Source organism: Pocillopora damicornis, chromosome 2, assembly GCF_964200805.1.
Source record: "Pocillopora damicornis chromosome 2, jaPocDami1.2, whole genome shotgun sequence".
In the NCBI taxonomy this organism is placed as follows: Eukaryota; Metazoa; Cnidaria; class Anthozoa; order Scleractinia; family Pocilloporidae; genus Pocillopora; species Pocillopora damicornis.
This window is the reverse complement of record NC_142671.1, coordinates 18,502,408-18,527,229: the sequence shown is the minus strand read 5'-3', so window position 1 is coordinate 18,527,229 and position 24,822 is coordinate 18,502,408. Positions and strand designations below refer to the sequence as shown.

Sequence of the window (24,822 nt, the reverse complement as noted above, 5' to 3'; positions counted from 1 at the left end):
CATAAAAGCAACAGTGTTATGAATCCCTGAGAGTCACCTCTGTCACACAGAGATCGATAAGATTAGAAACTGAGATTACCCTCTCGTTCTTTAGTGCGGTTGCACAGAGGGGAAATAACAAGGTGCTTAAGTCAAACTTAATGCTGCAACAATTATACATAGTATGAAAAATCAATACAGAAAAGCGAATAAACGATAAGCTATATGTACTATAACAGTAAAGAGGTTAAAGATATTCTCGGCGTTTCCATTCGAGACACGACCAAGAAACTGTCATGGCGGCTGCCACTAAAGATTTTCTTAGACTGCTATGTGATCTTGCTCTCTCTTCTAATATTAGGCTGTATAAATTGATTTTGTTATAGCAACACTGCATTCCTATCCTAAATATATTAAACGTAGGTCAATTACCTGAAGAAAAATCGTGACAAAAGTAAAGACATGAATCCTCGACTTCCAAACCGGTAACCACTCGACCCAACAGAAAAAAACACCCCTCGACCTTGAAAGGACTGACGATATCCAAGGTATTAAGGTCAAATAATGTGTTTCTTGCATCTGTAGAAGCTGGAAAAGGCGCTGAAATTTCTTGTAGTTCGTGAAATCCTTCCACGTGCAAGACCGAGTGCAAATATGAATATTAATTTTGAAAATAATTTGTTATTCAAATGAGTTTTCTCACTTTAAAAGGCGGATACAAAATAATAAACGCCGAGCTCTCCAGACAAGCTGAAGGCTTATTAACTAAATGCAACTATTCTTGTAGTTTTAAAAATGTCAACTCGAACCTGGACGATTTTGAAATTAAAGACATTTTTCTGGAAGATAAGTTTTCATTCATTTACTATGGGCATAATGGATCTCTCCGGTGTCTGGACCTTTCTTTTCTTTCGTTTCCATTGTTATTCGCATTAATTCCTGTCGCCAGGTTTTTTCTGTACTGCGGTCTGTAGAAGTGTTGACGAAAAACGACACATATATGTTATATTCTGCCACCCAGCTATCAACTGGATGAAGACACGTATTTACTTTTAATATTGATAATAGTGAGCTTCAGCCGTCAGGCCTCTTCAGTAGTTTAAAGAAGCCCTTGAAAAGAATTTACTCTCGGCCCCTTCCTTTTCTCATTTCGTTCGACCTCAGGACTTCTTCCACTTTGATAGCCGCGAGAGAGAAAGAGAGATTGGGGTTTAACTTACGCCAACTCCTCGACAATGTTTGTTAACAGTATATTTAAACAACAAAACGGGAACACAGAGAGAGAGATCCTGTTGACGTCAAAGCCTGGTAACACAATTAATAAGCACACAAAAATTTACACACTGCAAATTTACACTTATAAGGGTGTTTATTAATTTTTCTGCATGGCTTTCCTTAGTCCTGTGTTTATCGACACATATCGTTACAACTCTAAGTGAGAGATCAAAAACCTTATTAAAATATTACAAAAAGAAAAAGATAATTTGAAAGCATTTCAAGTAAGAGCTCAGTCAACGGTATAAAAGCTCAACTTCAAGTTCAAAACAGTGAATATGAATTCCAAAGTAACTGACTAGGTAATAATTAAATAACATTATAGCATCCCTGTTCACTATGACAACGAAGGTTCAAACTAGCTAGACTAAGTCTGTCTCAAATTGGTTTTACAGTATGCTCAAAATGGCGCCTTGAAACCTTCTTCCTACATTTCGGGTAACAAGCCGTTTCTCTGTTCAACTTTCCAGTTTAGCCAGTTTGGGGCAAGATGCTCCTGGTGCCACTTTGTTTGACACACAGTAGGCAAAAGGATCCGCGTCAATGTACACGTCATCAATTGGAGCTGTGGTTCCAGGCTCTAGCGGTTGGAATTCGAAATGCTTCGAGAAACGGGATGCCCTGAGGACACCTACTACTTCAGTAGAAACAGCCTTGGTTGTCCTCTACAACATAAATGACTTACAGATCAAAGAAAATGTATTTAGTTTTCCATTTAAATCGTGGATTGACGACTTAAAAGGGGAAAGATCGTCAAAGCTATGAATCAAAGCCCGAAAAACTCTCTAATTTGTTAATAGGTAGGTACTGGATTAAATTCCATGGCCCTTGAGATAGATTCCCGCTTTGTAATGGACCGAGTTATGTACGTGGAGCTCGTCTTACTTTAACAACTATTAAGTTGTACATAGAAAGGCTACGATCCAACTATATATTACACCAGTTGTTAACACACTGACTGTTTTGGGCGCAACTTTCTTTTATGCATTTATCCATCACGGGAACATTACGAAATCTCACAATGATTAGCTCCTTGTTGGCTTGAAAGCTCAATCTATCGGGGTACTAAGCGTGTGTTACAATTCCATGAGTTATAATCTCGCTCAGTTCGGAATTTTTCATTTATCATGGGTAGTGTTTATAGATACAGATAATTTTCTTCTGTAAAAATTTCAGTAGCAATGTTAATTGCAACAGGAGCTAGTATTTTTACCAGCTAAAAGACTCAATGAAGAAAAATTAACATACCGTAAAGGTGTTATGAACACTTAACTTGAGTTCGTTTGGGTTGTCCTCTATAGTTCCTTGGAAAAAGAAGTGTTTGATGCAAAAGCAAACTAAGTTCTTGATTTAGCTCGTGTATGGGCGCTAATGCTGCTAAGTTTATGTTACTTAAGTTCACAACACCTTACGGTGATTCCTTAGTATTGCACTGCGCATCATGTACTGCCCATAAAAATCATGCAATCAGGCGAATAAGCGCGCGTGCATTTCGAGAACACGGTATTGTGTTTTAAATCAATGGACCAGGTAAAGAAGTACGACGGTCTTCAGCTCTTAAACGAGCACGATGACCTACATTTTATATTCCATAATTTTGGTTTTACAAATCATCCTTTAACTTGGAGAAATAAAGAAAAAGTTCATCTGAGGGGAAAAAGAAAAAACAGCTAAAAGCATTCACGAAGTCCGTTACTCGATGATGCAAATTATAACCTTGAAAGCAACGACTCGATGAACGTTTTTAAGTCGATGTCGTTTAAAATCGAGTGACTTTTCCACAAATTAAATATCCAATTTTTTCACAAGCTCAAGACTTTCTACTCATCAAGTTTTTTTTAACTGTTACTTTAAAAACCCTTGCTCCCAGCTACCGCAAAATGTACTCTGAACCGATGAAATATCGCGTGTGATTATTGCCAGCACAGGCAAAAATGCGGTAACTTTGGCCCGTCATATCTCTCAAACAAGCAGGATGACCTATCTTTTTTAATGTGTTTTTTGAAACAGACATTGGTAGGGAACATTTAAGGAAAATTTTAAAAAAAATTGTTCGATAATTCTTTTTCTGAGGATATCTTAATTAATGCATTTGTTTCATTTCAAAGTAAAGAGCAAAATAATTTTGCCACAACCAAAATTGGTTGCAGCGTCAAAGCAGTTGTCGTGTTTGTCACTGGAATCTTTTGTTTTACCTTCTCTTATCACTATGAAGATGGTTATGCTTATACTTGAGTTACTAGTGCATACGTACCAAATAGGAGCCGATAAATAGGGGCTTGCCAAACCTTACGGGGGATTAGGCCAAAAGAAACAGACTAGGAACCTTGAGGCGAGAAGAAAGATTCTTTGTTGTTTAACTTTTTCAAGCTACTTTTTGCTCTTTTTGTCCCCTTTACTGCGCCTCCCCTTAGGCGTTTTGATGCTCTTAGGTTCACTGTTTGACATACCTTTGTATGTTACTCTAGAAGCAACTGTCTCACTGCTGTTAAGGACCTTGAACAAGCGATAAGTGGCCGCCACAAACTGTGCATTACCTACGATTGAAAAAAAAAGCACTAACGTACAATTTTTAGTCGTTACGTATTTAAACAGTTTTACGACGCAATTTAAACACCCACCAAGAGGTTGTCTAAGATGTGGTTCAACCACAAAAGGTCTGGCAGTAACCAAATATGGCCCTGAGAAACCAACTTCCTTGCACAGCTTAATCAACTCCTTCCAGTGAAGAGCTCCTCCAACACCTTCACCTTAGGATACAACACGTCTCAGATATCAAACAAGTAACAAGGAATGGTAAAATAACCGGTAGACGAGAAGAGTTCTTATTTTTAAAACCGAACTTTCGTGTATACAAACAGACTTTTTTTTAAAATAATAATCAATTTTCAAATATCCTGGATTGGAGGGGTTTGATCCTAAAAAGATGTAACGCTGACTTCTATCTTGTGGAGTTGATCGAATTCACTCTTCACAAAAAGAGTTTGTAAAAGGCTCTTTTCTTCCTAGAGGCACCTAAGGATCCTTGGTCCTACGGATGTTAAACCTCATAATTATTACCTAATTTTTTATATCCAAGTTCTGTTCTCCAAATGAGGTATGCAGATAGAGAAGCCACATAAAATCGAAGTCATTTGTTTGTGCACCCGTATCTCGCAATATTGATGAAGTTAAACTTTTTTTATATATAGAATATTGATATATAAATATATCAGACTAATACCACATGTTATACAAACAGAAAATACCAAACAAAAGTAAATCACTTACCCCAAAGCACTTCGTCTCTTCTGACTTCCTCAGGCAGTTTTGTATCGGTGTAGACATCACTGAAGTATACCTCGCCTCCATCCTACAACAGATAACGTCATAAGACTTTAGTGATATTGATAGTCCTAAACAGATTCACCACACTGAACACATAACAAATTAACTTGAAAACAGCATTGTCTCACCTTAAGAACTCTGTAAGCTTCTTTAAGAACAACTCTCTTGTCTGCAGTCAGGTTTACAACACAGTTTGAACTTAGCGTAGAGACGATGAACAAGAAAGTTAGATACGTCTAGCTGTCATGGAAAATTTATTTTTTACTTTACCTTGTTTCATTGCCAATTTGTTACATACTTCTAAAGAGGCATCTCCACTTGGATCCACTGGGCGTGATAAAATTTATATGTATTTAATACACCTTTTCCTTCAGACTGTTTCTTGGATTCACTTACATTATTATGTCCATAGTCCTGTCCTGTATTCCTACATCAGACAGCCGCTCCATTTCACCAAGTTTAAAATCAGTGTTTGGCTTAGAATATCCAAACTGGTGAGCATGGTATTCTACGTACTTGTTGGCAATGTCCACCTAGGTGTGAGGCAATGATTTATGGTTGTTCAATCTCCTGATGTGTTTATACAGATAAGCCAGTGTACCTTACTATATTCCATGCAGACTCTGATGCAATATACAAAATTTACTAAGAATTTTGGTAAATTTGGGAACAAGGAGCATTGGAAAAAGAAAACACGGACCCCCCTACCCCCTTCCCTTATAGCTGTCGATTACACTAAACAATAATTTCAAATATCATGTGGGCACTGATTTAAGTGATGATTTTTGAAAAAAATTGATCAGATGGTTTAGGGCGGATCCTCACAGTTACTAGCCTTAAATTTTCATCATATCTAAAGAGTTATAAAGAACCAGCTACTGATCCAATTGATTTGTAGGTATGCAGACAATGTGGTCGAAAACGCGAGACTAAGAACAACTCTAAGTTGATTAAATTGATGGAATGAATAAATTAAATTTAAACGAAATACCAACTTATTCCATAAGTAACCTTTGTTGGTGCTGTTCTTGCACTCCGCTCAGTGACCGGTTTTGATAATTTACGCCACCCCCTCTCGAGCAATCAACCAAAATACGGACATCAAATTCGACTTGCAAATTCCTATCCTTCCGCTCTGTCTATAACGTGTTACTTCGAGTTCTTATTGTCTGCTTATGATTTTTTACCGCTGTCGTTATCATTGTTCTAATGTGGCGTTTTAACCACGTACTCAGTTTTTGGTCGGAAAACGCTCAGTCGAAAAGCACATTATAAAGAACTACTTAAGAGAGTGTCTCTGTAAGAGCGGTCCGGTCGATTTTGCTTGAGACACAGATTTCGCTCGTTTCTCGTGTGTTGTAAGACATTCATGTACCTATACTAAAACCACAATCAGTTTGATCGGATCTCTTTATTTTTCAGAGTTTTACGGAAATTAAATTTCACTCGAGCGAAGGCTTGTCGTGACACTTTTCAAGACTTTAATTTCATACAACTTTGGAGGACAATTTACAAAAAACTACGGAACTCAGCAAAAAACAAGTACCACAGCCATGTATATTAACTCTATCTTATCTATCGAGGTGACTTTCGTAAACATTACGTGTCAATCAAGGAAACAGGGAGACTTGAATGACACCCTATCGGTTCGCCTAAATCACACACGCCAAAACCGATCAAATTCAAGGTAAATTTTTGAAAAAGTGAGGCGTTCTTAACTGACCCAACTAACATAGCTAGGAAGTAGGTGCCATAGAAAAGGTAACTACAGAAAAAAACTTTGCGGCCCGACCTTTACGAGAACTTTATAACTCCGTGAACTTACCTAATTTTCGGCAATCTCCAAGTTTGGCCGCCATTTTGAGGGACTTGTTTACATGAAGCGTAACCGATATAAATCAAGCAGGTAGATCTAAAACCGTCAGAAATACATACGAAAGCAATTCAAATGAACTTTACTTTCAATTCAAGCGGCAAAATTTGAAATTGTTCGTTAAACTTACCATCCCCATGCGACCATTTATCCCAACAATTCAAACACTACAACTAGTGTTCGAATTCCCCTCGTCGATTCCACCGCAAGAAATAACCTGTGCCACTCAAGCTTCGACTCGAATGTGAAGTACGAATCAAGTAACATAACCGCTTCATCTTCGCGGCAATATCACGCTGGTATTTTGATTTTCCGATCGACAAGAACGGTGATCAGGAATCGATCGGTTTGTTTACCTCATAAACGTGACCGCTGACCAGCCGCTAAGTGAAAACAGTATAGCGCAGGGTGGGGTGGGTGGCGGGCTTATCGTCATAAGATATTCGAACACATGCTCAAAAAGCTCTTGGACTATCAGTCTAAACAGTGAAGGCATGCTTCGTGGTACAGACAACTTTTATTGTATTCTCATAACTTTCTCCTTTAAATTAGAGCTGGTATTAATAGAGTTTTCAATATATTTTTAACCTTTTTGCTTGTCATCAGTGGTATAAAATAAGGTGTCTTTTCCACCAGAACCTTTTATTTATGCCCCATTGCAAGGAATGAACACTATACTTAGAATGTTTGCTCTAAGTAATTTTTTCTGTTCCCAAGAATGTATGCAAAGTGATAGAGATTTGTTATGGCGCGTGCAGGTTTTTTCTATCAAAAGTCGCGCATGCAACACACCGGAATTGAAAATTCGTCGTAAAATCGCACGAACCTTAGATTGAGTGTAAACAACTTTGATTTCTGGCGAGATTAAGTGGATTTTTCAAAGGACCCCCGGAGATTTTTTTCAGGACTATAACTGAGATTTGTTAATAACTATGATGATCGTCATCATTAGCGGACGGTGTTTTTTGCCCATTGTTGTCATCATTATCGTTATCACGCCGGAAGAAGTATAAAGCCGGCATGTCGCCTTACCTAGCTACACAGAAAATTGTTCTTTCTTTTGCTCCCCTTGGATCCTGGAAACTGTTGCTATTAAGACGATCAACAAGAAAGCCTTTGTAATTATTGAAACTTTTGATTAACAGAATGTAAGAAAAAAATCGGTGAGGAGAGTTTTTCGGGTATCTTATAATCTGAACGATAGTTTTAAATAAAACAAATAACACTTAATTCAATTTACCTTAGTTGTCTCGTGTTTAATAGTGGCGTTTCTGGGGACCGTAGATTCTTCTCTGATTCTTCTTGTCTCAGCCAAGACTCACTATCATCAACTTTTTTCTTGTGCTTCTTATGGCATGGGACACAGAGAGCTGAGGTAAGCGATTGCAAATTTCTCAGTTAAAGTAAAGCCCACTAGCATCCATCAGGAATTAAAAACCGACATGCACGGTTTACTTTTATTATTCTCAATCAAATAAGGGGTCTTTTAGTCTGCAAATTTTATCATACTGGTTAATGAGAATCATACAAACTGAGGAAAACTGACCGCAAATAATTGTGAACCGTACGCATGAGTAGGTATATTGCGTTGTCAGGTGATTTGATCTTCCACAAAAACATTATTGATTATCAACCGAGCAACATTGTACATATTTCCATCTGTAATTAAAAGCACTTACACATAGATCTATTTTTTTTCAACGTGATGTGTACTTAAGTACCCTTCATCTAATAAAGAATTTCTTCTCTTTTCGAGCAGATATGTCACGTGACAAAAATAGATAACAGAAAATGTTACTGAAGACTACCTGATTCCACTGGAATAATAACTCCAAACAGCTTTTGAATGTCCTGAGACATATGCAAGGTAATTACATATCTGCCTTGGATACGCTTCCTGACACATCATGATCAGGATACTGACATGTTACCTTTGCACTTCTCCAAAACTTCCCCAGAGTGTGGCGATGCCTATGGCAAATCCACATTTTTTTGTTTATCCTCTTGAGCGAGGTGAAATAGGCCAATCTTTGCCAAGATTAGCTCATTTTCACTCAAAAACCTCTTTAGACAGGTGGCAGCTTATCAAATGATGTTTTACTTCGTCATTGCATTCAGACAGTCGTACCAAACCACTTAAGCCACAAGATGAACCAAAGTTTTTTCCATCTTTGCTATTCAAAAAGGAGTCCTGAGACATAATGAACGTCTCGCTAATGAACGACTTCTTTCTGTACTTGTTATTGTTTCCAACGCGATACAAGTTCGGGAGATCTAAAGGAACTCACTATAACTTTGTATATTCGATACGATTTCAATTTCCGCGTCAAAGGAGAAGCCTATTGTAATTCGTGAGCGGTCAGTGGTTAAGCTCGTGAGATAAAGAATGGGTTTGTGACTTTCTCACTCAATTGAAAGACTCGCGTCACTCTTATGAAATGGTTGAACGGAATACAGACTTCGAGCAGTCTCTTACTTTCCTTAAAGATAGTGAGGCCACGCGTATCCTGTGAGCATGGAGAAGCCGCTCCACGCGAGACACGTATCTCGCGTCTTTGCCGCTCCACGCTCTCAGAGTTGGGCAAAGACAAGACACGTTATTTCCGGTGCGATACAATAGGTTCAATGGTTATCTCGATTATCTAAACACATTTATTTACGTGGTAAAGATTTGTTTTTAAATCTATGAACTGATGCTAGTCCTATTTGGAACGAAATGTATTTGAAATAAAAAAGAATACTGAGTAAAATAAAAGTTGTCTGCAACACGAAGCATGCCTTCTTAAGACTGAGAATCCTAATGTTTATCATGATACTTTAATGTATATGTTCGAATGTTCCCAAAAATCTTTTGATAATCTGCCCGCACCCACCCCTCACCCCGCCCCTCGCCACTGAACCGTACTGTTTTCACTCAGCAGCTGGTCAGCGGTCACGTTTATGAGGTAAACAAACCGATCGATTCTTGATCACCGTTCTTATCGATCGGAAAATCAAAATACCAGCGTGATATTGCCGCGAAGATGAAGCAGTTATGTTATTTGATTCGTACTTCACATTCGAGTCGAAGCTTGAGTGGCACAGGTTATTTCTTGCGGTGGAATCGACGAGGGGAATTCGAACACTAGTTGTAGTGTTTGAATTGTTGGGATAAATGGTCGCATGGGGATGGTAAGTTTAACGAACAATTTCAAATTTTGCCGCTTGAATTGAAAGTAAAGTTCATTTGAATTGCTTTCGTATGTATTTCTGACGGTTTTAGATCTACCTGCTTGATTTATATCGGTTACGCTTCATGTAAACAAGTCCCTCAAAATGGCGGCCAAACTTGGAGATTGCCGAAAATTAGGTAAGTTCACGGAGTTATAAAGTTCTCGTAAAGGTCGGGCCGCAAAGTTTTTTTCTGTAGTTACCTTTTCTATGGCACCTACTTCCTAGCTATGTTAGTTGGGTCAGTTAAGAACGCCTCACTTTTTCAAAAATTTACCTTGAATTTGATCGGTTTTGGCGTGTGTGATTTAGGCGAACCGATAGGGTGTCATTCAAGTCTCCCTGTTTCCTTGATTGACACGTGATGTTTACGAAAGTCACCTCGATAGATAAGATAGAGTTAATATACATGGCTGTGGTACTTGTTTTTTGCTGAGTTCCGTAGTTTTTTGTAAATTGTCCTCCAAAGTTGTATGAAATTAAAGTCTTGAAAAGTGTCACGACAAGCCTTCGCTCGAGTGAAATTTAATTTCCGTAAAACTCTGAAAAATAAAGAGATCCGATCAAACTGATTGTGGTTTTAGTATAGGTACATGAATGTCTTACAACACACGAGAAACGAGCGAAATCTGTGTCTCAAGCAAAATCGACCGGACCGCTCTTACAGAGACACTCTTAAATACCTGTTCTTTGGTCATGTCTACTCCAGTAACATGGCCGTGTTCACCAACCAGTTTACTGAGTACAAAACAATCTTGTCCCGATCCACTTCCAAGATCCAGGATATACAAGCCGTCAATTGCCTCTGGGGCCACTAAACCGCACCCATAAAACCTGATATTAAACAAGTTTAAAGATGATGATTTTAGATATATGAAAATTCATATATTTGCACTACGGTGGAGAAATGAAATTAAGAGATCCTAGCAGCTAAGAACACTACTGAAACGAGTAGTTGTAAATACGACCTGAAAAAAATTCAAATCCCGTACGGGCCTGAATTTTTTTCAGGTCCTATTTACAATTACTCGTTTCAGTAACGTTCTTAGCTGCGAGGATCTCTTAATTTCAAGTTGAAAGATCTTCAGTGCTTTATTTGCTAACATTTAGCAGTTTGTTTAGGTAAACAGAGTTAGCTTCTTGTAAATCGCAGGCATCTGCTTTATGTTAGTGTATCGTGTTAAAAAGATTTAGCGAAACACAACCCAAGCAGTCTTAACACTCAAATCTTGAAACATCACTTTTGTTAAATTCACTTTCGCTGTAAATTTTTTGTCATACAATCAACTACTTTATCTTTTCGCCTATCGACGAAAGAAACTTCCTCTTAAAAATCTGTTATCTTCAAACTTGTTAGTGATTTGACGACTTGAGCTTGGTCGTTTATCATCACAAGCTTTTAAGTATGATAATTCACAAAGACAATGGGGTCGAGTGAAACTCAGTGGAAAGTGTCCTAGCGGGATCCGTATTCACTTTGATATCCAATATGATCTATTTTTTAATCTCCTTCTCGCCTTATCTCACCCTACTACTCTCGCAAGGTACCCCACATTTTCCCAAAATCTTGCGTCAATCAAAGCCGGTACAGATTATCATATTGCAATTAAAAGATTCGCTTGGATAACTCAGCGGCGACGCAAATAAGAGTAAACTGTATCGCTACCACTTTCCACAATTTCAGGCTTCATCGTAGATAAATTAATAAATATAGAGAGAAAGTTTCTAAGGTAACTGTGGTGTTGCGTTAGTGGGGGAATATAACAAGATACTCCGGTTCTATCAACTGAGTTGATAATACAAATTGTCCATCGTAAAGTAAATACTGTCAAAGCTGACGTTTTGAGCTTAGCCCTTCGAAAGAGCGAATGGAGAAACTGTGGTTTGTAGATAGGTATCAAGAAAACTCTGGCTGTAGATGGCTACCTGGAAAACTCTACATGCTCTACTGTCTAATCCCAGGATCTATGGAAACCATCTGCCTGATTAACATCAGCGACGAATGAACGCAATTGTAGCAAGTTAACGCACATTCCGTGAATAAAGGTCAACGTGAACTTTAATGTGGTTTTCCACTAAGGCTGTAAATGCTCTTAAATTAATCAGGTATTTCATTAATTTCAGCCGGAACCCAGGTTGATAATCTCTCTCTCAAAACACTAACCAGGTCATGATCCGAAGGGCGTTTTGGTAACTTAAAGAAGCTAGTCGCTGCAAATAAATCGAGCGATGTGAGAGCAGTGGTTGGTAGTATGACGTTATATATAAGAAATACGTCAGTCTATTTTTCAGAAATGCATAGCTAACCATTCGGAATTCACACATAACAAAAAGCTTCCTACAGAATATTACAGTTGACATTCGAATTTCATCATAACTTTAACTGATGTTCGACTACATTCCAAAAAGCAATGTCGTCGTAAAGCTGAGTATTGTATTTATCCTATAACACCATCAGAGTTCTTAATACTTAAACTAGACTAACCTACAAAGTTACACAACTCTGTGATTCTCTTACTTGCTCGATACCTCCTCATGGACAAGTTTCAAAGCGTTCTCCACTGCGTCTGACATTTGTTTTCCGCCTAGTTTACAGGCATTCGACTGAAGATCATCGGAAGACTTGAGGGTTTTGCCATAGTAGACCTTTACACTTTCCTTAACCTTATCTACACTTTCAGAGCTCATTTCTGGCAGAACTTTTTCACGTGAGAGAAAGACCTCTTCAAGGTATTATGCTCACGAACAAAGTTAAAAGGGTCAAGGTTCGAGAATTTTTCAAAGGCTCACACGGCTGTAATTTTCCTTCTAAAACATAGCATTACGCAATATCTTCTGCGCACACGCAGGCGCAAAGAGCGCTCAAACTTACCTGTGAAAGATGACCCATTGAGGAGAAAAAAATGGCCGCTGCATGAGTCCCGTAACCCACCCTGTTTTGCATAATACCATGAATATCGAGTCCTTCTCTCTGTGTTGTGAGACTTTGCAAAAACTAAAACGTTGGAAAAATGTGGAATGCAAAAAACTATCCGATCACTAATAGCCATAAAATTGTGTCGACCCCACTCACGAGGACGATCTGCGGTCGTTAGCTTTCCAAGACATGTGCCTGTGAGAACGAAGTAAAGTTCACTCGTTCATTTTGATCTCTGCAACAAATCTACGTTTCCAATGCTTCCGGTTCCAGCCAATAATCACCGTGAAACTTTCTTGCGGGCGAAAAAACACCACTGCTGCAGCGCTACATAATAAACCCAAATAAATTATAACTTTAATGGTTACGTTTATTACGACTTCGGTTGTCACAGTTATTATAAAGAAAGAGTATAATGGCATTTCATTTTAATTATTGTCCCCAAGATATTTAGAACCCCGTCTCCAGTTTTCCTCGAATACTGAGAACCACGTTTAACAGCAGCGAGCCTCATTACCGGTTTTCGCACGTTTCGGGCAACAGCCGTTTTCCTGCTCAACAGGTTTGGCAGGTTTGGGGCAACATGCTCCTGGCGCCACTTTGTTTGACGCACAATACGCAAACGGATCCGCTTCGATGTACACATCATCAATGGGAGCTGTGGTTCCAGGCTCTAGCGGTTGGAATTCGAAATGCTTCGAAAAACGTGAAGCACTAAGGACACTTGCCACATCAGAGGAAACATCCTTAGGTGTTTTCTGCAAATCAAATGAGCCGCAATAATGGAAATCACATAATGGCCTCTTTTTACTTGGTTAAAGAAAACGATAATTTTCTTGGTTGGGCACGAGTGGATATTCGGGAAACCAATTCCGTGTTTTAAAACAAAGACTCGGATCCCTGGATCAGGACTTGAGATGCTATACTTCTGAGCTTTGAGAGACTCGTCCGTTATGGTTCTTACCTTTTCACTATAAAACATTTTCTCGGGAGAGGGAAGCTCTAACTGCCAAGGTGCGACAACATCACTAAGGTAGGAGTCGTAATGGGTCATTGGTAGACCAAGTTTTTTTAACATAACGTTGTGTCCTTTTTTTCAGGTAAATCCGACCAAGAAAAGAAAAATTTTTTGCTTGCCTTAACTCTCTCAGAAATTTTATTTAGAGCTCATGGCATTAACTTTAGATTGCAAAAACGCAATTTAAACCATTAATTTTTCAAAAACTGAGTAGCAAGAAAATTTTTGGTAAAAATGTGCCCTTGTTGTAAATACAAAGTCGTACACCACCAAGAAACAAGGATTCCCCTTGAATTCAGAGACAGAGTTTCCGTGGAACGCATCAAAAACGCCATAGAATGGACCACTGCCGAAAGCACGCGGGATTCTTTCTTGATTATGCCTGTCTGTGACTGGAAACATCATATTACATTTCCTGGGTAATCATTTTTCGTGTTCGAATGTAGAGAAAAAGGGAACTCAGTTTAAAGAAGTGAACATACCTTCAATATGTTGTGAACATTAAACTTGAACTCTTCTGGGCTTTCCTCAATAGTGCCTGAAAAAAAAGAAAATCGTAACAAACTCATTACCGGTGTGTGGGTAGAGCACTTTTTTAAGTAGTAACTACCTCATAGCTCACAGCTTCCACATACATTTGTTTCTCTCTAAAGCCGCCGCGGGTGCAGCGATCACCATACGACAAATATTGATTTATACGACTTTTGCACGATAACCACAGGTTTCGCCCTACAGGAATTTGAACCCACCACCACAATCTCACTCGCAAACAACTACTTCAGCTTACCATCGAACTTCAAACTACCTTTAGGTCCTTTTATTTTGGCTATACAGTATTGCAGTATTTCGTTCTCGTCTCAAGCACTTCGTTGTTAGTCTAAACATTCTTGGAGCCAGATTAATCCCCCACGAGCAAAGTCAGTGCGCGACCATTTCGAAACCTGTTGTTTCTTTGATTTTAAAATTCAGACGTATTTTAAACACTTCCAAACATTTTATATTACTCAGACTTGAAACGATAAGAATTGTGATGGAAAGAACTATTGATTTGTAGCGCTAGGCTAGTTGAAATTTCCTTCTTTGTTTCATCCCTTTGTCCAACCACGTCTACGACATTCTAGCCCGCTCTATGCTCTCTTTACCTTTGTATGTCACTCTGGATGCTTCTGTCTTACAGCTTTCAGGAACTTTAAACAAACGATAGGTGGCTGAGACAAACTGAGCACCACCTATATTGGAAGAAAAAGAAGAAAAAAAAAAACCCATGATGTTTCAGGTAATACCTGTCAGGTAAGTTACTCTTCTGTGTAAGTCGGCTTATTTACTAGTTAGGTCAGACAACAGTAATGAATTGTTTGCTTAAGCAGAGAAACCTTGCTCTTTTGATGGCTCAATATCAGTAAAGATATCAATTTTGAAAAAAAGCGCTCACCTAGTGGTTTTCTGAGGTGTTCTTCAACCACAAAAGGTCTCGCAGTTACCAAATGTGGCCCAGAGAATCCTACTTCTTTGCTCAGTTCGACCAGCTCTTTCCAGTGTAACGCCCCTGAAACACATTCACCTAACGGCACAAAAAAGATAGATAAAGTAACTGGCTTAACATAGCAAATTGTCACGTAAGACTTCTAACCATTAACAGTCACACAGGGAAAAATGTTCCAACGTTTTCATGTTTAAAAAATTCTTTAACAGAGCATTATATATTCAAAATCGTGTACTTGGGATTTGCAGTAGCTCCATTAATTTCATACTATTTTTTCAAAAGAAAAGTCACAACCTCTTGCTTATTTTCTGCTCAACGGCACCCTTACAGAATGGGCACATGGGAGAGTCCCTAACTAAATAACTGACAGTATATTCTTGTGAAAGGTGCTTCAATTTATTTCTCATCCTGAGACATACAAAGGCCTCTTTCCATTATACCCAATATGAAGGTCCCAACCTCCATGCACTTAATACCTCCCGCTCTTCAACGTCGTCACTTAAAACAATAATAATAATAATATGCAGATAAAACAGAAAAGTAACATTAAGGTTGTCTCCAAAAGCCCCACATGATTTTTGCAATGAATAGATGGTGAGAAATTTCCTCTCTACCGCAAGAAAGAAATGGATATCAACTTCATGCAACAGTATGAATAGAAAGGACTAAACAAAGATAAGCCACTTACCCCAAAGTACTTCGTCTTTTCTGGCTTCCTCAGATAGTTTTGTATCAGTGTAAACATCACTGAAGTAAACCTCCCCTCCATCCTAAGCAGATCACATGAGACCTCAGCATCAGTAATCTTCATCAACATCTTCGATACATAAAACACCAACCCTTTGACCCTTAAGATTGACCATCCTCTAATTTCTCCTTACAATTATGGGATCAATATCAGTATCTGGGCAACTGCCCACCTACCCCTCCCCTAACTCAACAACAGTCAATTGATAACAAGTTAGGGTTAATGTTGGGTTAGGGGAGGGGTAGGTGGGCAGTTGCCCAGATACTAATATTGATCCCAATTATGAATCCCTCTACTGTTAGACAACTCTTTCTAGTCAGCACCATGGCAAGTGTGTAGAGAATGGTAAGGAGAATACTGATAATGATAATAGGGTATGAAAAGTTAACTTGTTTAGAGCATTGTCTCACCTTAAGAACTCTGTAAGCTTCTTTGAGAACAACACTCTTGTCTGCTGTTAAGTTTACAACACAGTTTGAACTTCAGATGAGAAAAGTAAAATGAGAATGTCAGATGAGCATAGTAGCTATTGAGTCATCAAAGTTCTTTTTCAAGTCTTCAACCAGATTATGTTTTCATATTACATGTGATTTTCATTATGGAAACTCTTTTAAATTCTCTTTTTTTAGGTTTTAACTTCCAAGCATTTGTATGTGACAAGAAATCCAAAAAACAAGTTGTTATTATTGTATATGATTTTTCTATACTGAATACTCAAATGTCATGTCACGGATATTTTTTTCTTACATAATAATATCCAGAGAGCTGTCCTGTATTCCTACATCAGATAGGTGCTCCATCTCACCAAGTTTAAAATCAGTGTTTGGTTTAGAATATCCAAATTGATCAGCATGATATTTGATGTACTTGTTGGCAACATCCACCTAAATACAAGGGATAACATGAATGGAATTCTACTGATGTATTCATACAGATTTGACACTAGGTGCAGCCAACATGTAAGTTGATATCCAGAATTTGAAGCAATCTGGAATATGCATGGCAAACCTTGGCTAATACTGTAATGAAGAGCATGCAAGATACATGTAGACAAATCTAACCCCTCAGCAACAGACAAACATGTTACAGCATATAATTTGTAATACATCATAAAATCAAAAGATATTGATGTGTGAAATACAATAGCAGTTTTCCAATACAGTGCAGATTGAAACCACATGAACATCCTCCCGTATTTCCCTCAATCACTGCACAGGCATGACCCTGTTTTGCCTGTGTTATGAACAAACAAAACACAGATGCAACCAAGATGAAACCTAAGACAAATGAGCAATTCAGCAAAATAGGTGCATGGTGAGTGTGCAGACTATGACCCATGAGTCCTGTAGGTTGGGCTCCATTCAAAAACAACTGTAAGTGTTTTTGTGTACCATCAGAGCTGTCTTAAGTGCATTCAAACATCCATCATGCAAACTACATGTAAGCCTACCAATAGCTCTAATTCTAGAGATAATGATTCTCACAAATTTATAACTTGAATTTGTTTCCTCTCCTTTTAATCATCTTTCATAATGATAATAAAAACCCACAAAATGCAACAATTGAATGAATAAAGATTTAATATGTACTTTTACTCTTTCAAAATGTTTCACTCTCCATCTTTAAAATATGAAGAAAGGAGTTCTGTTCAAACTCTGAAGAACAGGTCTAAATGAACAGCTTATCTGCCAATGCAGCTTATCTGCAAGTGTGGCTAATTTGTTCTCAAAGGCTGTTGTAAAACATTGGTTTTGGTTGTACAGTATAGTGCATGTATAAGAACCTAAATTTAACATGGTTGAAAGTAAGTCAAGTTAGTTGGATCACACATAATGAAGATGAGGTAGGCATGTAAAATTCTCAAGTAAAATAAATCTAAATGCAACCCAAATTTTTCCGAGTTTCATTTGGTGCTCCTGGCTAGCACCCAAAAATAGTGAGTGTGGACCATTATCAGGTACCTTGGTAGACTATAGAGCATACCTGTTCTTTGGTCATGTCCACTCCAGTAACATGGCCATGTTCACCAACCAGTTTACTGAGTACAAAGCAATCTTGACCTGATCCACTTCCAAGATCCAAGATTTTCATGCCATCAAGGGCTTCTGGGGCCACTAAACCACATCCATAAAACCTAAAATAAATCAATGATTAAGAATCTTTATTATTTTTGGTTAGAGTTAGAATCTCGTTTTATTGTGCAATAAGACTAGCACTCCAACAGAGATATTCAAGTAAAAAAGTTCCAAACAAATTTTAAAAAATCCCCACACTCTAGACTATACAATTGCACAGTATGATAAAAAACATCTTTCAGCATACCCTTGAAAAAGTGCTATTTCCAGCATCAAACCTTTCAACCTTTTAACTCATACAATTCTTATGATGTTTCTTTGGAGAATTAAGTATTGGATCTACTACTAATCTGCCATTTGATATTTTTTCTTATTTTCGTCACTTATCTGTTTGATATTGTAGTGATATTGTCTAGAGAATTTCTGTCTTGATCATAAATTTAACAAACCCATGATACATTAGACAGTCATAAGGATTGTGGACCAAGATTTGATGGGAGTTCAAAGAGCTTTTGATCGAATGTGCCAATTTTGAACTATTTTATCAACAATTCACTCCAGACCAGACAAAAAAATGGAGACAGCCTTTTACCATCAAGATTCAAGGAATTTTTCAGCCTGGTAATAAACTTTTTTTTCCAATTCCTAAACACAAGGTTTTAAGTTACATCCTTCTACTGAAACACTGGAACTGTACTTGATTGTGCTTACAAAATTTTGTTGCTGAAATATGTGAATTAATCTACCTTTCTATTAGTTCTGAAAACCAGTATTTAAGCAATTAAGCTAAGAAAAGTCCTGCTCCAGTTTTTCACCACTTTATCTCCAATTCTCATAATATTTCCACATCTTGAAAATAGATTTAGAAATGTCCATCCCTATTTTCTAAGAATCAGAAATGGCTATAAATGAACCCTGTCCTCATGAGACAGAGCTTGCTCAAAATAAACAAACAATTCTGCTAACCTCACTAACTTCTGTTAGAAAAAGCTCCAAACAGAAATTTGGCAAATTATGCACCACATACATAATGTACATATAAGGATGAATTGCAGAGATTTAAATGCCTACAAGTGGTTTCCCCAACAACCAAATGCAGGGCGTGAAATTGCGCCTAATACAGGCGCCAATGCGACTAAATTTTTCACTTTGGCGACCAAATCCTGAAAGTTAGTCGCCAAATTAGCGACTAGAACGTTTCATCATAACAGTTTTTCACCACTTTATCTCCAATTCTCATAATATTTCCGCATCTTGAAAATAGATTTAGAAATTTAAATGAGATTTAAATGCCTACAAGTGGTTTCCCCAACAACCAAATGCAGGGCGTGAAATTGCGCCTAATACAGGCGCCAATGCGACTAAATTTTTCACTTTGGCGACCAAATCCTGAAAGTTAGTCGCCAAATTAGCGACTAGCACGTTTCATCATAACCTTACCAAGAGATATAGTGAATTAAAAAGATTTGCAAAGATAAATCCACGGCAAACTTCCTCGTTTGTTTCCAAAACGTAGCACATGCATCTCGATCGATAACTAGCGACTAAATACAGGAATGGCTCCGACCTTTAATTGGATGATAAAAATAGTAAAAGTTAATAAGTTATGTCTTAACTCTTTGCTTGTGAGTATTGTTAACCGCGTGTCTCGAAGCGGAACGATGAAATATCAATGCGAAAGAAAACACCGATCTGTCAAAAACAGATGAAAAGCCTGATGAATGGATTTGTCTTTCATATGAAAAATTACCTAGAAAATCAGTTTTCCACGAAAAGTCTCCCTCGGTTGCGGCCAAGCCATATTTCTCCAGCAGAGCATACTGTAAATTAAAAACATCGGTCGCAGCGTCACGCAACATTGCGTGATTTTCCAAACGTGACATGTAGTTGCTGCGTTATTTAAAACTTAGAAACTACATAACCCTGTAGAAATAAAAGAGGGCTTCATTTGCAAGCACTGTAGACTTCAACATAAGAAAAACCTAATAAATCACTCTTTCATTTGTAATCTCAGTATATAAATTATTTAGCCAGAACGAAAAAAATTAATGTACGCATAGGTTGGAGCCATTCCTATCAGCGATGGAATACAGAAGTGGCTCCAGTCTCTAGTCGTCCGCCTGAACTTTTGTCTTTTGTAAGCGGAGCTTGACAGCGGATGACTTTTTCATCGCCGGAATATCGCTGAACGACCTCGCTGAACAAGATAGACTCTGCCTTCTCCTCGTTATGTAAGTAGCCATTCCTTGTTTGACACATCGGTGTTTTCACATTGATTTTCGCTGTTCCGCTTCGAGACACAATACTCACGAGCAAGGAGTTAAGATATCACTTATTAACTTTTACTATTTTTATCATCCAGTCACAGATCGGAGCCATTCCTGTATTTAGTCGCTAGTCGATCGATAACTAGACGCCATCTTGGATTTAGATGAGCCTGAACGTTGTATATCATCCATCCTAGTGTCCACTTTGTAGCACGTTAAAGATCTTTTCCCTAACTTAATTTTGGAGGGTCTATCTAGAACGCTGACAGCGTAAAGAAAGATTTTGTTTGTCCTTGAAAATGGCGACCAACTTTTTTTGAATTGGCTACCACTTTGAAGAATTTAGGAGCCAAGTGGCTATCAGAAAAAAAAGTTAATTTCACACCCTGCAATGGCCATTCCATACATTGGTTTGCAATTGTCTCAGGTCAATTTGCCAACATACTAGTTGATTTAGTACTGTCTCCTCAAAGATCAGCTCATAGAGGTCAAGCCCTTGAAATAGTTTTGAAGTCTAGACAATCAAACTCACTTTGATAATTTTTTAAAGTTATCTATTTTTTCATTTTTTAATAGGTGCTGGGAATGAGCCCATTTAAATACAAAATCACATCACTTCGTATTAACTTTTGCCTTATTATCAAGTTTTAACTTAAAGTTCTGAAAAAAATTTACCAGCAGTTTGACTGTTTGATCCATGAAGTGCTTTAAATTCCAGACATCAAACCTTCAATGAACACAGAGAATGATTCAATTCCTGCCAAACATTTTACTTGACACATTCTTTTTATTCCAAATGATTTATTTTTATTCCACCTTTGGGGATGAGGAAAAAAACCATTCTTTCCATTCTTTTTACCCCTTAATACATTTCCACTTGCCATTTTGTTTTCTGTCTTGATAATGACATGAAGCAATGTTAAAACATAATCAAATATTTTATTAACAGTTTTATAAGTTTTTTAAAAGTTTCCAGCATGGAACTTTGCAATCAAATGACTTCAAGTTTCCTTTGAAAAAATGATGAGGGTCATTTTGTGTCAATTGTGTCATACTCTGTACTGTAAACATTAAACATATGGTTGGCTTACAACAGACTGAGTTGTATCAAACTTTAAGTTCCCTTGTGGTAATCAACTTGTAGGCAAAGTATATGGGTGAAGTGTATTATTTTCATGTGGTTTTCTTATACAACGTTACCCTGTAATATTTTTTAATCAATGGCTGTAATTTAAAGCAAGGAACATACACATAATGTGACAGCAAAAGATATTGTAATGAGCACAAGTCCTACCTAATTCCTATGGAGCTACTATGGTAAAAATCCTTATATATGCACAGCTGTGCATTCATAACATGACATGTGCAGTTTCACTTCAGCTTAAAGTTCCTGTTAAGTTTAGCCACAAGGTTTCAAAACTTTCAAAATTTTTTCTTCCATCCCAATTAAGATAGACCTATGGTAAATCTACCACACAGGTCTCCTAAATGCAAAAAATTTGTAAGTGTTGTGCTTAATGAATTTTAACTTAAAATTATTTATTTTTTGCTTCTGTGCAGAAAAGATTTAATCTTGAAATATTTTTTTATTGTTTTTGCCACATCATTTTCATCATAGTTTTCAAGTAGAACACAGTTTCTGGTACACCCAACACAGTTTTAATGAACTTGTGTCTGTATGCTATGTTGTAAAAGAATTGGTTCGTGCTTTTAACTGTACATATATCGAGTTATAGATACACTTGGGAAGTTTGGAAAGCACTTAAGAAGCTAGAGTTGTTCTTGACTGTGCCTCAAGGAACCCTACCACTTCTCTCATGCTCTCCAAACTTCCTGCATACATCCATAACTTATTATATAATAAGCTCAGTTATGCACGCCTTCTGATTGGTTCTCGCTTATGACTGATTGGAGGACAGACATATAGATGGCATCATCATTAAAAATTTTTTCAATTCTTTATTATATAAAACAAATAGATTCCAAGTTGCTGTGTGTCTGTTCAGTAATAGATCACAGAGGATGTCAAAATTTGGTAAGAACATAAGTGACACACTTGGCTGCACCTCATGTGCCACTTTTTTTGTTCTTACCACACTTTCATCTTTTCACTTTTACTGAACAGACACATAGCAACTTGGAATCTTTTCATTAAATATACACAAACTAAGCATGAATCAGTTCTTTATTGACAAACTGATTGTGATCTAAGACATTGGCAAACCAAACTGCAAATTCATAAACCATATGTCACCTTTTACAAATAAACACTAGCTCAAACCCAAGTTTATATACAGTAATAATATAAATACGAGGTAGAAGAGAACAAATCTAAATCCATGTATCTCAAGTACCACTTACGACATTGGTGAAGTATGAGTCGTACAGTCAAGTTATAAAGCTTTATAGCTCAATTGCATCTAGTAAGACTAACATACCAACAATAAGGTGTGTATGGTCAACATATCTCTCAAATACACCCCAAAGGATAAATAGCTGTTTACACCCTGTAATTCAGATGAAAGTAAAGCCTCATACACAGAGAGATATCCGTGTTATACACTCTTGAGCACTATTAACTTTCAGCCTTGGTAGATGGATTATCACATCCAGAGTTTGGAAAATGACCTCCTTCAACCACATTTTATCCCAAATACGAACCACAAAGAAGATCCATAGCGTTTTAATGCCGCACGCCATGTTGAATCATTATGAGTTGTGTCCCTTTTGGCAAAATTCAGTTATTCAACATGGCGGATGGTTACGGACCAGCGAAGCGTGGATGTCCCTTTCGTGACTTCGCCGAAAAAGAAATTGTAGAAAAGTTTTATCTACAGTACGGCTCCCCGTTATTGATTAGCTTAAAAAGTTAAAACAGTGTGATTTTCTTACTTGCTAGCTACTTCATCATGAATAAGCTTCAATGCGCTCTTCACGGAGGGAGTCATCTGTTTATCACCAAGCTTGCACGCGTTCGTCTGAAGATCATCCGAAGTCTTTAGTTTTTTACCATAGTAGGCCTTGACACCTTCTTTGACTTTCTCTGCAGCGTCAGTGCTCATTTTTCGCACAATAATTTCAAATGCAAACAACGGTATTCCAAACCCGTACTTTTAGGAAAATTCTAGACGCAAATTTTTTTTACTAACTTTTCTCTCCAGCTCCTTAGCGGTCAGGTATCACACCACGTACACCACGTGGCTTTCTTTTCATTATCTTTCATTTTAATTACGTAACTTCTACCTTAGAATAATGTAGAATAAATCAGACAAATGTCTGTAAAGCAGATAATTTTTTGCTCTACCATGAGATATATTTTATTGTCAAATAACCAGCGTATAAAAACTCAATCTGATTGGTGCAGGAGAGCCTTAGACCGCCATAAAACTCTACATCATAACAATGTCAATAATCCATTATTGCGCAACACACGTTCGCAATATACATCACAAAAAGAGCGCAGAAAACAATACTTCTGTTTGAAAGACCACCTACAGTTATGGCGTATAGGAATAAGTATGATACAAATTGACTGTCTTCATGAATTAGAGGATCATAAAATTTTGAATGTTTCCATGTTATGGGCTATGACGCATATTCTTGGTTTGTCCCGAGAATGACACGACTCATCTCATGTGCTATGATATATTCGATATATTAGGTGGAAGGGTTCCGATCCCCGCGGATACTATGTACTTACTGAATGAGTGGGAGGTCTGGACGGGAAAATATTTGGCTCGCGACCCTGAAGTATGGACCAAGCACAACAAGCTCTGTGAGTCATGAACGAGAGCCAAACATTTTCAGGTCCGGCCTTCCCACTCATTCAATAACCATTTTATCATGTGACTATTGACGAAGGTTTGAAAAATTCGAAAACTTTGTTCAACTTAAATAGGACGCGACTGACTGGCACGCGCAAGGAAACCATACTAAAGATTCTGCAGCCTGCAAAAACTTTTCCTTAATTTTTTTTTCGAGTTAGAACAAGAAAATCACAGTTTATTGAAAAAAGTTAAATTATTATCTCGATTCTGTTTATCGCTCATTTTTTGTATCAACAGCAAACAACATTTCTTTCTTTCTTCATTTTTTTTTTTGTTAACAAAACCGCACAAATGCCCTAGGGCCGGACGGCTTTTTCCGGAACGGCTCACGTCTACACACGTCAGCTTTTACTGTGGTTTTCTAAGGGATTCCGCAAGTGGGTTCGGATGTGTCATATGATAATCTACGTCTTGTTTCTTTTTTTGCATGGTAAAACCCCTGTGTTCCAACGCAAACATCTTTTCTATTTCCGAGTTTGGGCGGGAGCTCAATTACAAATCTCTGTGAATATAATATCATGGACGCCCTGAACTGTTTAGCAATTCCATGAAAAGGCCCTTTTTAGTCAGTGCAACTCGAGAGCTCATGACAATGGTAAATGAACTGAGTAAAGCGCCATTTAGTTGGAAATCATATGCGCGATTTTAAAATCGTGAGGGCACGCAGAGCGAGTTCAATTTGAAATTTCAAGTATCATTTCAAGCCAAAGTTTCTCGTAAGGTTGAACCGCCCAAAAACTGGATTTTAGTTTGTAAAATGTTTTATTTTTGATCTAGAGCTGGACAGGTTTGTTAAAAAAGCACAACCGGAAAAAGAAAAAGA

At 37.6% G+C, this 24,822-nt stretch overlaps 2 protein-coding genes and 1 long non-coding RNA gene across 6 annotated transcripts; all 3 read right to left on the bottom strand.

The window, feature by feature from the left end:
• Positions 1-1,329: 1,329 nt before the first annotated feature.
• LOC113682842 (arsenite methyltransferase-like) lies at positions 1,330-12,908 on the bottom strand. Of its 2 annotated transcripts, none has more exons than XM_027200020.2 (9): positions 12,183-12,908; positions 10,348-10,498; positions 4,978-5,114; positions 4,710-4,779; positions 4,525-4,606; positions 3,876-4,004; positions 3,705-3,791; positions 2,503-2,558; positions 1,330-1,919 (listed from the first exon to the last, which is right to left on the bottom strand). In XM_027200020.2, exons 1-9 carry the CDS (start codon positions 12,350-12,352, stop codon positions 1,713-1,715), a joined length of 1,089 nt encoding a protein of 362 aa, XP_027055821.2. In that variant the 5' UTR covers positions 12,353-12,908; the 3' UTR covers positions 1,330-1,712. The 2 variants fall into 2 exon arrangements, with proteins under 2 accessions (XP_027055821.2, XP_089052229.1); XM_089196103.1 differs by having other exon boundaries at positions 1,330-2,308; positions 12,183-12,786.
• LOC149050175 (uncharacterized) lies at positions 6,270-8,348 on the bottom strand. Of its 2 annotated transcripts, XR_016183585.1 has the most exons (3): positions 8,263-8,348; positions 7,695-7,824; positions 6,270-6,493 (listed from the first exon to the last, which is right to left on the bottom strand). It is a non-coding gene; the product is annotated as an uncharacterized LOC149050175 (long non-coding RNA). The 2 variants fall into 2 exon arrangements; XR_016183586.1 differs by lacking the exons at positions 7,695-7,824; positions 8,263-8,348 and adding an exon at positions 6,585-6,825 and having other exon boundaries at positions 6,369-6,493.
• A 22-nt stretch (positions 12,909-12,930) lies between the features above and the next one.
• Positions 12,931-23,529, bottom strand: LOC113682841 (arsenite methyltransferase). Of its 2 annotated transcripts, none has more exons than XM_027200019.2 (9): positions 23,065-23,529; positions 17,814-17,964; positions 16,578-16,714; positions 16,241-16,310; positions 15,771-15,852; positions 15,032-15,160; positions 14,742-14,828; positions 14,082-14,137; positions 12,931-13,339 (listed from the first exon to the last, which is right to left on the bottom strand). In XM_027200019.2, the coding sequence occupies exons 1-9, from the start codon at positions 23,232-23,234 to the stop codon at positions 13,076-13,078; spliced, it is 1,146 nt and encodes a 381-aa protein (XP_027055820.2). In that variant the 5' UTR covers positions 23,235-23,529; the 3' UTR covers positions 12,931-13,075. The 2 variants fall into 2 exon arrangements, with proteins under 2 accessions (XP_027055820.2, XP_089052228.1); XM_089196102.1 differs by lacking the exon at positions 23,065-23,529 and adding an exon at positions 19,346-19,467.
• Between the last annotated feature and the right edge of the window lie 1,293 nt (positions 23,530-24,822).

Coding starts and splice junctions, on each gene's coding strand:
- LOC113682842 (XM_027200020.2), bottom strand. CDS start 12,352: ATGAGCTCTGAAAGTGTAGATAAGGTTAAGGAAAGTGTAAAGGTCTAC. Junction 10,499..12,182: donor CATGAGGAGGTATCGAGCAA/GTAAGAGAATCA, acceptor GTTTAATATCAG/GTTTTATGGGTGCGGTTTAG. Junction 5,115..10,347: donor TAGACATGACCAAAGAACAG/GTATTTAAGAGT, acceptor CCTCACACCTAG/GTGGACATTGCCAACAAGTA.
- LOC113682841 (XM_027200019.2), bottom strand. CDS start 23,234: ATGAGCACTGACGCTGCAGAGAAAGTCAAAGAAGGTGTCAAGGCCTAC. Junction 16,311..16,577: donor AGCTCTCTGGATATTATTAT/GTAAGAAAAAAA, acceptor TCTCATCTGAAG/TTCAAACTGTGTTGTAAACT. Junction 13,340..14,081: donor ATGTTCACAACATATTGAAG/GTATGTTCACTT, acceptor TTTGATTTGCAG/AAAACACCTAAGGATGTTTC.